This window comes from Pseudonaja textilis, chromosome 9 (assembly GCF_049901715.1).
Source record: "Pseudonaja textilis isolate UNSWEBS1 chromosome 9, rPseTex1.2, whole genome shotgun sequence".
In the NCBI taxonomy this organism is placed as follows: domain Eukaryota; kingdom Metazoa; phylum Chordata; class Lepidosauria; order Squamata; family Elapidae; genus Pseudonaja; species Pseudonaja textilis.
Window position 1 is genome coordinate 14452575 of NC_141998.1, and position 13810 is coordinate 14466384.

General features: G+C 43.9%; 1 protein-coding gene across 2 annotated transcripts in view; it reads right to left on the reverse strand.

Moving 5' to 3' along the window:
* AEBP1 (AE binding protein 1) overlaps positions 1-11774 on the reverse strand; it is a 34460-nt gene extending 22686 nt beyond the window's left edge. For both annotated transcript variants that reach the window (XM_026718079.2, XM_026718078.2), the window contains exons 1-5: positions 10695-11774; positions 5036-5437; positions 3918-3968; positions 2848-2919; positions 1924-1995 (exon numbers count right to left, since the gene is read on the reverse strand). In XM_026718079.2, coding sequence (XP_026573864.1) covers positions 1924-1995; positions 2848-2919; positions 3918-3968; positions 5036-5437; positions 10695-10959 — 862 coding nt within the window. In that variant the 5' untranslated portion in view covers positions 10960-11774. The remainder of the gene's footprint in view (positions 1-1923; positions 1996-2847; positions 2920-3917; positions 3969-5035; positions 5438-10694) is intronic.
* Between the last annotated feature and the right edge of the window lie 2036 nt (positions 11775-13810).

Sequence of the window (13810 nt, forward strand, 5' to 3'; positions counted from 1 at the left end):
TAGTTCTTTTCTGAAATGTGGCTTGGAGAATTTTCAACACATGTGTCTGCAGGGCAGAAACAGGCAACATAATGCTCCCTTTATGCTTTCAAAAATTCAGTGCAACTGGGCCATAGCCCCTCTCTTGGTAGAAGATGATCCCAAAAGGCAGTCTAGATTCTCACTGGGGTTGACATGAAAGAGCAGGAAAGAACAGACCAGCTTGGTCCAGGGAGGTGAGGCACAGACCATAAGGAGAATATAGGTAGCCCTTGGCTTAGAGCCATTAATTTAGCAACTGTTCAAATTTAGCACAGCACTGGAAAAGGTTATTTACAACAGGTCCTTGCACTTACGAATGTTACAACTTCTCCATGGTCACATGATCCAAACTCAGGTCCTTGGAAACAGCAAGTATTTATGACTTTGCAGCATCCAGAATAATGTGACTGCTGTTTGTAACATTCTCAGTCAATGGGAGAAGTTGGCTTCACTTAACAATTGTGTGATTCCCTTAACAACTATGTTGATTCGCTTAACTGTTGCAAAAATGGTGATAAAATTGGGTGCGACTCATTTAAGAACTGCCTTGGTTAGCAATGGAAATTCTGGTCCTAATTGCCATTGTAAGTTGAGGACTACCTGGAGATAGTATAGAGCAATGTTTCTCAATTTTGGCAACCTGAAGACAAGTGGGGTAGTTTAGGCAATTCTGGGAGTTGAAGTCTACATGTCTTAAAGTTGCTAAGGTTGAGAAATATTGATGTAGAGCAAAGTTCAAAATATAGAAAACACAGGTGTGTGACCTGCAAAAACAATCAGAACTGGCACCACTTTTGGGGGCGCCATTAGATCACCCAAAGATTGTCCTATAGCATAAACCATTGAAGTGGCAGAGCCTGGCAGACCCAGTTGTAAAAATGTCTGGCCATGCCAACCCAAAAAGGCAACTTCTGATGAATCTATCAGAGGGTCACTTCCTACCCTTAACCCTGAAAGATTTCAAAATCCCATGTAACCAAGCAATGAGATATTAGTTCTGTGGTCTAGTCCGCATCTCTAGAAGCAGGGAGATGTCTACAGAGATTCTCAGTCATCCATGGTTGTCCCAAAGATGCTTTTTCAAGAGGCAACTGACTGAACTGAACCAAAGAAGCTTCTCAGATGAGAAGCAAAATGTCTTCTAGGAAAAAACAAAGAAAGTCCAGTTGCGCTTGAAAAAATACCTTTGGGATAGAAGCAGGGAGGACCCTACAGTACTAATTCAGCATAGCCTCCACCAGTATCAACCAATGCTTAGCTCCCAAATTCCTAGCCACCATAGATAATATAGTTAGGATTCTGAGAGCTGGAAATCCCCACATCCGGAAAGCACTAGATGGGGAAGGCTGACATGACCGATCAGCAGGACCTCTCCAGGATATGATGAATATTTTCCACTCATGGAGATGATGGAAATTAAACCCAAGATCAGTTACATAAACGTATTTGTTCCACCACTCAGCTAAAAAGCTAAACACTAAGTCAAGTCTCTTCATAAATACATTCCAGATCAAAGCCCAGTATGGATTCTGCAAACTTGAATTAATTTTGCTGGTCCCAGGGCATAGAAACAGGTTTTAAGGATCCTCTGACCATGGCCATGTCATTAATCTTTCACGTTATCTTTTTTTTGTCACCAGATGTTTCTACACAACCCAAGAAGCTTTGTGGCTAGGAAGATTAGGTAACCTTTTCCCATAGAAAATAATTAAGAGCATAGGAATCTCTGTCCAGAGGTCCTGAATTGTATTTAACAACATCAGATCATGCCTGAATCAAAGAAACACAAAGAATCTGCTATCCTGAAGCTTTGCTACTCCTCCACCCACAACAGGAGATGGCTACTCCCCAAGAAAGAGTATGATTCTTGGATAGGGTAAGTGAACAAGAATGGCACCGTACAATCCTCGTAGTCCTCACGCTCAATCTGTTCATTGTAGTCCAGTGTTGGTGGCTCTTGTTCTACAGGAAATTCTAGAGAACAAACAAAAAGCACAGACATTTCCTGAGTTTGCGGGTTGTGTCCAAGACACAAAGTCTTGGTTAGCTAGAAAGAGTTAGAAAGGCAATGGTTAGTTAGAAAGAGAATAGGTTTGATTCACTTCAACCATCCTTTCCCAAGCCGGTGTTCTCCTTCCAGGATAGATCTCAATTTCTTCCATTCTCTGCCAGGAAGGACAAAATGTGTAAGACATGTAGGACAAAATGTGTAAGATGTATTAAGTGGTCTACCATGCAGTAATACATCAGAGGTCTTATATTTTTAGCTCTTTCAAAAACTCTGCAAATGTTTTGACTACAACTTGCCAAGACACTTCAATAGCAAGTTGAATATAGAAAGCTTAACTTCTCCCCAAAGCATTAGAGCACAGAAAGGCAGGAAAGGAAGATATAAATCACAATTTCAGTAAAATAACAACTATTCCCATGCATCACATTGACTATAGCAGATAGTTGTGGCTGGCCCTTAAATTCTTCCGAAAACTTGTTTCCAGCATGCTGGCTTTTTGCACAGATGACACCAGTTACATTCCACTCTGTAAGAAAATTTATAGTGAAGGTCTGCCCAGACGTAGAACCAGGAATGCATCTATGCAGAATTTTCTAGGATAGCTAAGAAAACTGATCTAATCCCACAGTGGGATTCAGGAGTGCTTTTAGGCATATACCAGTCTCTGGGTGGCTTTAGAGGACAAGCTAAGAAATTTGTTTGCAAGAGGAGTGAAGAAATATCTTCCTTAATCCACTTTGTGGTCTTGACAGCATGATTTAAAGATAGCAAGAGGTCTGAGAAACAGCCAACTTTGGGAATTAATGTCTGTTTACCTGGCTGACTTTCCGGATCTTTCTCATTGGTGGGCGTCTCCTGTGGCTCCGTTGGAGATTCATAGACATCAGCTGAACAAAAAGCACAATCAAATTAGCAGGGATGTAAATACATATATACCTCCATAAAGGATTCATTGTAGGGTGGGATTCTACCTGGTCAGACTGGTTCCATAGAACCAGTTGTTATGATTGTGCCCAGTTTGGAGAACTGGCAAATTGTGTCACTGGCTGGCCTCACCCCTCCCCTCCCCACCCCACCCACTCCTTACCTGGCATGTGCGCCATCAAACTTGCCTGCTAAATTGCTATTTTTCCTTCCCCCCCGCCCCTGACCATCAGCTGTTCTGCTCTGCCAGGAGAATTAGATTACTTAGAAAGCAGGAAATCATTGGATTTCTTGTTTTCTAGCTAATCTAAAAGCAGAGCTGAACCTTCCTTAGGACTGAAGCTTCTATGTTTCAGTGCAGACTCAGGCAGCAGATTGCAGAAAGGTAGATCTCTAAGTGAATCTGTGATTCTGTGAGCAACTCAATCTGCCTGTCTGCTTTGCTTGATTTTGGGTAAAAGTTGCTCTTTTTTAAATAAAAAATTAAATATTTACATATTTACAATTTTTACATACAAGCCACGCCCACCCAGTCACTTGATCACCAAGCCACTGAATTCACCCAGGGCACTTTGTTGTTAAATCAAGTGCTTCAATGTTAATGCATCTTAATGCTTGAAAACCCATTAAAATAGGAAGATCACCTTCTGGATTAAATTTAATCCTTTCCTAGCATGGTCCTTTTCTGTAACCCTTCAGCACATATGTCAATCCCCAATATTGTTGCTACCTTGAATTTAATCATCCTTGCCCTGTTCATATGAAATCTCTTTGGTTCCTTTCTATCAGGATGACTCTACATTATGCAACTTCCTGATGAATATAATATTTTATCCTAATCAACTGTATTCATGTCTTTTCTCTTTTTCTAAATGTTAAACTGCTTTCCCACGTAGTCTTAGCAGCCTATAAATACCTGTTGAGATGTTATTACTATACCCCACAATCTGATTATACTTACTGTGAAACCTAGATGGATCTTGTTTCTCAATGACCTTCTCAGGATAGAGAGCTGCAGGATAAAACAGAGGGAGTCGAAGACGAACATTCTTTCTTCACATCACACTAAACTTTGATTGTTTGGATGTTTTTTATGTGATCAACTAACCCAGAAGCAAATATATTGCTTTAAGGTTTAGTGTGATGTGTGATACAAGGCAATGAGTGTGTTTGCACAAAAAACTATACCCAGATTTTTTTAAAAAAACTATGGGCTCCTGAACAAGCTAGGAACCATTCAGGGTCAATCTTGTAGATCCACAAAATAACGATGGGTTGTTTGTCCAGTTTGTGTCTGAGGATGACAATTTTTCAGTGCAACATTCCTGTAGCATCCATCAGCTCAGTTTGGAAGTAGAAGAGTGAAGATAGAAAATTGCTAGTAGGGAACAATTAAATGATCAAACAGTAGAAGGAAATTAAAAGGAAAATTAAGCAAAAGAGAGTAAGGTCTGGGTAGATCTTATGTATGTGACTAAACTGGCATGTCTCATGATAAATTATGTCTTAATGCTTTGGAAATAGTTCTGAAACAGAATAAGAGGATTGGAAGGGACCTTGGAGATATTCTAGTCCAATTCCCTGCTCAAGCGGGAGATTCTATACCATTCTGGGAACGTGGCCGTCCAGTCTCTTCTTAAAAGCCTCCAGTGATGGAGCACCCACGATTTCTGAAGGCAAGCCATTCCATTGGTTAATTGTTCTCACTGTTAGGAACTTTTTACTTAGTTCTAGCCTGTCTCTGGGATTTAAACAACTTAGAGGAAAGACAGCACTGCAAAGCTCCAAGTGGTGCTTTTTGGCTATGTGTGGGAGAAAGTTTCTGCCTGGGCCTTTGCTTCCAAAATGCCTGATTACTACTTTCAACTAATGCCCTTCTCTAGGGATTCCCAACAAGCATCTTTGCCCCAGGGTGCTTTCTCTTAAGAAGTAAGAGAGGGATGAGAAAGTAGCTTAAAAAAAACAGGAAACAGAGTAAGTCTGGGTTCTCACATCAAGTCTTGACATTATGTGCAGGCTAAGTCACTGTGTGGTGAAGACATGAGGTTGTATGATGGGTGAGAAATGCCCTGAACTTACATTCGCCCCCTTCTTCGTTGACTCGGGAGAAGTCGTCTTCTCGTCCGTAGGGTAAGAGATCTGGCAATCCATAGCCATCTTCGACTCCTGTTGTGGGTGGGATCAGTGGTCTTTCTGGAAAGTGATACCTCTCTTCTTCTGGTGGAACTGGAGGAGAAGGCCTTTCCACCTTCTTTCCTGCTGCTGGTTTCTTGGTGGCCTTGGGACGCTTCTCCTTAGGTTTCTTGGTGGCTTTGGGACGCTTCTCCTTTGGCTTTTTGGTGGGTTTGGGAGGCTTCTCCTTTCTTGGAGGCTTTGGCTTTGGGGAGCTCTTGGGTGGTTTTTCCTTTGGCTTTTTTGTAGGTTTAGGTGGCTTCTCCTTCTTCCCTTTCTTGGGCTTCTCCGTCACTCTCTCCTGTGTTACTTTGGGAGAGAGAAGATGGTTAGTATCTCCTTTTCTAAATAGAATCCAAGAGTTGGAGAATTTATTACACCGGACACATTTAATTCTTATTCAAACAAATTTTTGGTTATAGACAATAGGCTTACTTGCGAGTCACTTTTTTTTTTTACCCAAACATGCCATAAAACACAACTAGAATCACCATCAAGATAAAGATATGATTACCACCATTGCTCTTTTCTCTCTGATTCAGTAACAAATGGATGACACCATACTTTGGACACAAAACTAGATTTCATTCAGGATTCCTAATGGAATTTTTCCAAAACTTTTCTTTCTGTAAAATCCTGAATATGAAGGCCTGAAGTAGATCTGGGCAAAGGGTCTGGCTCTATAAATCAGAGGCTCTCCCTGGACAAACTGCTAGTGATTAATGTCAACTCATAACCCCAAGAGAGCAACAGCCTCATTCCTAAATTCTGAACAGCGGCATTTCTACAGCCTGTGGGAAAAACAGTCCAGGCCAATTTGAGCAACCAGCTGTAAAACAACCTGGCATTTACAGTATACCAAGAGCTTGCCTTGCTGGCAGGCTGTCTCAGAAACCATCATTCATGAGAATTATGAATCCACTGACATCTCTCTCTCTCTCTTCTTCTGCCATGAGATACCAAGTCCATGACTAAAGCAAGGTCAGGAATTTGCAGAAGATAAGAACAGATCTAGCTGTCTAAACTCTTCCTGCTGTATCCAAGCCACAAAGGAAATCAAGGTTGGAAACTCTACTGCAGCCAGAACCAAACCACAATGACAAATGGCAAAGAACAGCAAGGAGTTCTTTGGGGCCATTGTGCCTAAGAAAAGATATGCTTCCAATTCCAACTGAGTCATGTCCCAGCTGGGATATCCTTCCATCCAGATCCACTGCATGGGCAAGTCCTACGTGCCAAGCTAAGCAACTGCAGTTGAGATTCATCAGCAATGATCCACATGGGACTCCCTAGCTAGTTCATGGCTCCTAAAAGGGCAGAAAACAACAATGTTAAGAAAGGCAAGCAAAACTATCAGCTAAGAGGGATTAAACAGATGGGGAAAAATTAGGAATGCAGTAAAATCACTTGAATGCATCATCAGAAGGATGTTTCCAAGAACTGATTGGGTTTTCTCCAGCTGATTAGAGCTTTTGAGAAGCCTCACTAGAAAGCTTCGCACACATTCCCAACTAAGATAATTTCTGTGTAATGAGGAAAACTGTGCAGACTGTCGTATCAGCGACCTAGTACAAGCTCCTGTTCTGTTAACGGAAAGCATCGTTGGCCTGTCAATGCTCTTACTAAAGACCTCTGCCCCCTTTGTTTGGCAGGCAAACTTTGACAGACCCTGAAAAACAACAGAGCGTTTTCCAACGCTTGAAGAAAGTACAGGAAAACCAGTTCAAGTGAAATGTCTTTTCAAAGGAAGAAGCCTTTTGAGCTCTTGTCTTGCCTTCATGGAAAACAGGGGGAAAAGATTTCATCCTGACTTAGGTGCAGGTAGTCCTTGACCACAACTGAGCCCAAAATTCCAGTTGCTAAGTGAGACGTGGTTAGGTGAGTCTCGCCACATTTTGTGATCTTTCCCACCAGTTGTTAGGTGACTCATGCAGTTGTTAAGTTAGTAACCTGGTTGTTAAGTAAATCTGGCTTCCCCATTGATTTTGCTTGTCAGAAGGTCATAAGAGGAGAATCACATGACCCCTGGACACTGCAACCGTCATAAATATAAACCAATTGCTAAATGTCTGAATTTCGATCATGTGTCTCTGGGGATGCTGCAGCGGTGGAGTGAAAACCGGTCATTGCTTTTTCCAGTGACTTTGTAACTGTGAACAGTCACTAAATGAATGGCTGCAAGTCAAGGACTGCCTGTGTATGATAGAACTCACTGTATGCTTGGTTCCACCTAACTCTTGATGTCTCATCTCAGGCCTCCAGAGCATCGTTCACCCTTCGCCTAAAGTGAAACCAAAGATCTCCCACTAAGAAGCTGCATGATTGGGTATTATGGGCAAGACGGGGACCCAACCATCAGTCGCACTTTATGATCTGGAACTGATCAATACTATCCAACATTCAGCCTCGTGGGGTTGCCATGCAGATAACATCAGAAAGACGGGGTAGAAACCACATTGATTTTCTTTTTCTTTTAAAGCAGGAGGAAAAATTATATACAGGTAGTCCTCAGCTTATGACCACAATTGGGCCCACAATTTATGTTGCTAGGTGAGAAATTTGTTAAGTGAGTTTTGCCCTACTTTACAACTTTTCTCGCCATGTTTGTTAAGTGAATCACTACAATTGTTAAAATTAGTAACTTGGCTGTTAAGTGAATCTGGCTTCCCCATTGAGCAACATCAGGTGGTCATAAGAGGGGATCGCATGACCTTGGGACACAACAATGGTCATAAATGTGGGTCAGGTGTCAAGCATCTGAATGTGAATCATGTGACCATGGGAATACTGCAATGGCCATAAGCGTGAAAAATGGCCGTAAGTCACTTTTTCAGTACCATTGTAACTTTGAACGGTCATTAAATGAACTTTGTAAATCGAGGACTACCTGTGCACTGTCTTGTGCCTCTTGGAAGAATGGAAGGTGAAATGGGTTATAAATGAATATAATGTACTACTTATGTTTCATAATATAATGCAATAAAACAAATTTTTGGAGAATGCGTAATAGCATAGGCTTTTATCTAGCTACTGGGAACAGGGCTATCATTCTCGCAGGATTGCTTCCATTGGAGAAGAAATGGAATTGTGAGCCTGATTCCATAAAACAAAATTTAACTAGCTGAAATACATTCATCAACTTTCCTTGTCAAGGGCTTCTGCTCCTATTCTAACTGCAGGCAAGAACTTGCAAGAACTTGCATCAAAGGCATATAATCAGCCAGTTTAATGAGGATCAAATAAGTAGTGCAGTGGTTTCTTGCAGATAAAGATGCAAGAATTAAATCTATACCTCACAACTACACACAGGGAGATCTACCATGGGGTAGAGACTACCCTTGGGGGCACATGTCTAGCTAAAACATTTCCTCCCACAAAGTTGCAGGTGCACAATATACTGTAGTAACTCTATTGAAACAAAGCTGATCTAAGTTCAATCAATGGAAGCTGCCCGAAGACCTAACCAATCTTGCTAAATCATGGTTTTACCAAGTTGTACAACAAGGCACATACAACTGTATGCTATAAAACACTGTTTACAATGTATATTAGCTAGGTTCCTAATCCATGGGAATCCAAAACCAGTCCAGATATGTCCCATGACGAATGTGGGTTGACACCCCTGCTTTAATGCATCTACAATTCTACACATTTCTTTAAGTACCAATAAGAGAACAGAAGTGAAGCTTTTTCTGTCCTCAGTTGTGAATGGCATGCCATGTGGTGAAGAATTAATAAATGCCAGTATAGTACTAGTCATAATATGACATTATATGAGTAATAGGCAATAACTATAAAAGGAGTGGCTGCTGTTCCATAAATATATGCTTTAAAAAGAAAGGAAAGATCACGTATTGGCATGAACCACCTTCCTCTTGGGACACTTCTTGCTCGTTTCTAGGCTTTTAAGGGACGGTTGAAAAAGGATTTGAACAGGAACGGACGAATTGAGTAGACACAACAGGACAGTTAACTGCATAGTTTGCTGATTTCTCAGCCCAAGTGCGTGAAGTGGAAAGGAAAAAAAATTGCATCCACAATCATTCCGTGCACAATTCCTGCTTTTTTCCTAATAATAAACAGTAACAATTTTATAATAGCCTCAGTTTTCATGGACTTCCTTAGATGAGTTGCTAACTCCAATTGGCAGCTAAGGACAGCAAATGAACCCCAACAGGAAGAATGGACAATGACTTCACTCCTAAAATTAGAAGTATGCTTTTTGCTTTCCAATAACTCCATTTTCTTTCCATAGGTAGATCAGCCAACAGAGTACAATGGACTCTTATTCTTGAGAGCTTCTAGCACAGTAAGTCTTTAGGATGCAAGAAAGCTACTCTGCTGTATCCACAGATGTTACAAAGGCTGATGTTCCTTGAGGGACCAACCTCTGCAACAAAATGTTGAGTCAAAAGATCCTGAGCCTAAAACCTTCTAGCAACGAATGTAGGTTGATTTATTGGCATTTATTCATTTCAGGTCTCCTTATCCTGCCTTCATTTGGGGAACTCAACAGGACACCTAAGGGGGTCTGCCTCATTTTAGGCAATAGGTTGGATTGAGACATGGTAATCAGTTCAGAGTTCACAAGAGTCAAGGGTTTCCCAGATTGTAATCCAGCATCTTCAACATTAGCCATATAAACTTCCAGAAGCCCTGAGTTCCTAGAGAACAGTAACATAGCACTCCTGGACTGGGATGAAGAAGAAATGAAACACAAAACTTTCCTAATAAATATTAGCACATCCAACTTTCAGCATCTTCCAGACTTGGTAAATGACCTTTGATTATCTAAATTTACTGTCACTGCATTTAGGGCAAGAGGAGGCTGTGACTCAAAACATTATTTACTTTCACCAATAGATACCATTGTGGAAAGTTTAAAATTCTTCATGCTACAACATTTAAATGTGGTTTGCTGACTATGAGAGAATTGGCCGGGTTCGCATATCATGAAAAACAGAGGAAATGGATCTCCAGATGTTGTTGGATTACAACTCCAACTATCCCAGCCAGCAAAAAGAGATGCGGTGTGTTGCATTTCACAGCCTCTAGAAGGCCACAAGTTTTCCATGCCTGGATTAAAATGACAACATTGAACTCAGAAGCTGCAGTGGCTGGATTCCCACAGCACATCAAGATCAAAATAGATCATGACTTTATAAAGGAACCTGTTGTTAAGTCAAGCCACTGATCAACTGTATTTAATCAAAGGTTACCATGTCCAGGGGGCAAAAATTAGATAGCAGCAAGATAACTCTGTGTTGCCATTAGAGTTTTGCAGCCCAGATAGATGGGAAGCCTAATCTAATCCACAGTATTCTGAATAGCAGTTACCTCCAGGCTGCAAGCCTTTCCTATCATTTCTCCATCCAAATGAAAGTTTAGGATTTACTTCAGGTAGAACAAGCAACATTTCTCAAACTTGTTTAAGTTTAAGATCAGAATTCCAGCTGGGGAATCCTAAGAGTTGAAGTCCACACATCTTAAAGTTGTCACGGTTGAGAAATACTGATTGTAGAGGAGATCTTTGACCAATGAGATAGAATGACATATCAGGTCTCACCTTCTTCGACCTCCTCCGTTGGAGCTTTCTCTCTTTCTGCAGGATTCAGGTTTCCTTGATTTTTGGGAAGCTCCTCACCAACAGCCACCTTTCCTGTCTCTGGCCCTTCCAAGTCTTCATCCCCCTCTCCCAGGAAGCCTTTCAGGAATTCCTCAATTTCGTGGTCGGTCAACACAGACTGGGGGTCTACAGGACTGGGGTTCCAGAGACACAAGATTCCCACCAGCAGGGAAAGAAGCAATCGGGGCCCATCACCTTTCATCATGCAGATGCTGGAAGAAGGGAAGGCAGATACGTCCAGGTGATCTGCTACCTGTTTTTCTGGTATAGGATCTGTCTTCTCTGGAAGGCGCAGCTGAGTGGGGAAGAGGCTAGAGACAGAGGGAAGGAGAAATACGGTCGAGGACTTGACTTGCGGAAGGGAACGAGAAGGAGGACGAGTCGATCACAGCTCGTCGGAAGAACGAGGGAAGTCGGCGTTGGTAGAAGCCAGGCAGGGTCTCCTCTTCCCAGCTCGCCCTGGAGCTCCAACCGAGCAGCTTCGAGGCTTCCGAGCTCAGCGGGCGACGGCAGGACTTGCCAGCAGTTCGCGCCGTCCCATCTCGCGCGGCTGCTTCTAACGGAGCCCAGCAGCGGCTGCCAAGTAGCGAAGGCAAGCCGGAGCGCCCAGAAGGGACAGCGCCGCTTCCCCGCAGCCTCCTTTCGCCCCGGGAGCCTTCAGTCCTGCCGCAGGGAGATCGGAGCGGGGGACGCCGCCGTTCCGCGCAGATGCTCTTGCCTTGCCCCGAGCTCGCTCCGTCTCCTCTTGGCAACCAAATGCGGGGAGGGGACCAAGGGCCTGGAGACGGAGGGAGGGAGGGAGGGAGTTGCTGGCAGCCGCGGGGAACCTCCGGATCCAGTTCGAGCAAACGTCGCTGCTGGTCTCCTCCCCTAACTGCGGTCGGTCCCCCTCCCCGATCCGATCCCAGCGAAGGGTGGGTCTCGGTCGGCTTCGCCACGTGGAGCCAGCGCAGTTCAACTCCGCTCCTCCGTTGCTGGCTGGGGCTCCGCGGTGGGTTTCCTCCTCTGCCCCCCAAAGACGCCTTGCGGGAGGGAGGGGGTGGCTTAATTCGCGGGCGGGGAGGAGGGGTGTGTGCCCGATGCCGGACCTTTCTTGTGGGAGAAGGGGGAGCGCTGGGATTATGTGATCGGGAGCGCCACATAAATGAAGGATGGAGGCAGGCAGAGACAAGCAAGCATCTGCCTGCCCAGCCTCAGTTTTAGCCCCATGGATGGAACCAACCTGAAGCTTCTAAGGAGCCCTGGTGATAGAATCGGCGGTGGGGGAAAAGCATTAAGAAACGGCCATGGATCAATTCAGGACAGATGTCAGCCCAGCGGATAATATGCCCACGAACTACTCTTTAGTTTCGCTAATACTGTTCGCTCAAATTGGCAGCAATCCTGCTCCCTACAGAGGTCTTCTTTATCTGTTTGCTCAGGCTCCTCTCTCTAGAGGCCTCCTTCACCTCTTTTCACTGGCTATAGGCAGTCCTTGACTTACAACCACAATTGGGGACAGAATTTCTGCTGCTAAGCAGAGTGCCTGATTTCATCACCTTTTTGCTATGGTTGTTAAACAATCGCTATTGTTATTAAGTGAATTGCAGGGTTGTTAAGCAAATCTGGCTTCCCCCATTCCCTTTGCTTGTTGGAAGCCAGCTGGGAAGGTCACAAATGGGGACCAGAGAAGCCTGGGATGCTGCAACTCTCCTAAATGCAAGCTGGTTGCCAAGTGCCCACATTCAGATCACATGACTAAGGGGACGCTACAAGGGTTGTAAGTGTGGGGGCCAATTGTAAGTCACTTTTTCGGTGCTGTTGAAGCTTTGAACAGTCACGAAATGAATGGCTGCAAGCCAAGGGCTGCCTGAACTGGTCATCGAATCCAGGAATCTTTCTGGGTCAAAGAGGAGCTTTGCCACTGAGTGGTGAAAACTTTGGGATTCAGATGTTGCTGCAACTTCTCAGGACCAGAATAGCATATGCCTTTCAACGGAGCATCTGGACCACAGGATGCTCTTTCATGCTTCCCCAGAGTCCTATTGACGGTTTCAGATCCATTGCACTGAAGTATTGTGCAACATGGGCTGTCTCCTTCCAAGAAGAAACTGGCCACAACGCTGTAATTGTGGCGTCCTCGGTGCTATACTTTTCCATCCCACATTTGCAAAGACTTTGCTTTGCTGTGCATTTTTGCCACACACAGACCACAGGCTGCCATTTTTATTACACACAGCCTCATTAATGGCATCAACCTCCAAAGAGTGGGCGACTCATGCTTAAGGTTCCATGACTTGCTATTGCAGGGCAGTAGCTGCTGCCAGGAGCAGTGGCAGATTAAGGCTCACTGGTGCCCTAAGCACTGAGAAATCTTGGTGTCCCCACTCCTTTGTACATACCGTGCAAACGAAGCCATATTCTCAACTTTGTGGTGCCCCCTTTGGGCCTGGTGCCCGAAGCACATGTTTAGTCTGCTTAATGGTTAATATACCACTGGCCAGGAAAACATCACTAAATGGATTCTTGAACATGAAAAGAAAAAGTTCCAATGTGGTTAACAGACCATGGCCAGAAATGATCTGACTGACCCTAAAACTGCATCTTGTGTTGTAGCAGAAAGGCAACATCACTGCAATTATTTGCCAGTGATTTTTCTCCGTAAGGTATCCTTCAACCATTGTCCCTTGTTGGGCTTCCAAGGTCATGTTGCAAGAGAAAGCTGCTCTGAGAAGCAGATAGACCTCGGGAGTTGTCTGAGGAATTCTGGGAGTTGAAGTCCACAAGTCTTCAAGTTGCCAAGGTTGGAGACCCCTGGACTAGAACAGTGGTCGCCAACCAGTGGGCCAGGGATCACTGGTGGTCCACAAGAAAATTTTGGTGGTCTGCAGAGAAATGTCCCCCTCAAAGCAATTAATCCAGACTGCGCAGGAACACAAGGCTGCACCACCCAAACGGCCTGTGGGAACACAAGGCTTGCGTCGCTTGCATTGTGAACAACACATAGGGGAAGGGGGAAAGGGCCCCACTCACCCCACATGCCTGGCCTGGCCACCAGCCTGCTTCTTTACGCTTCT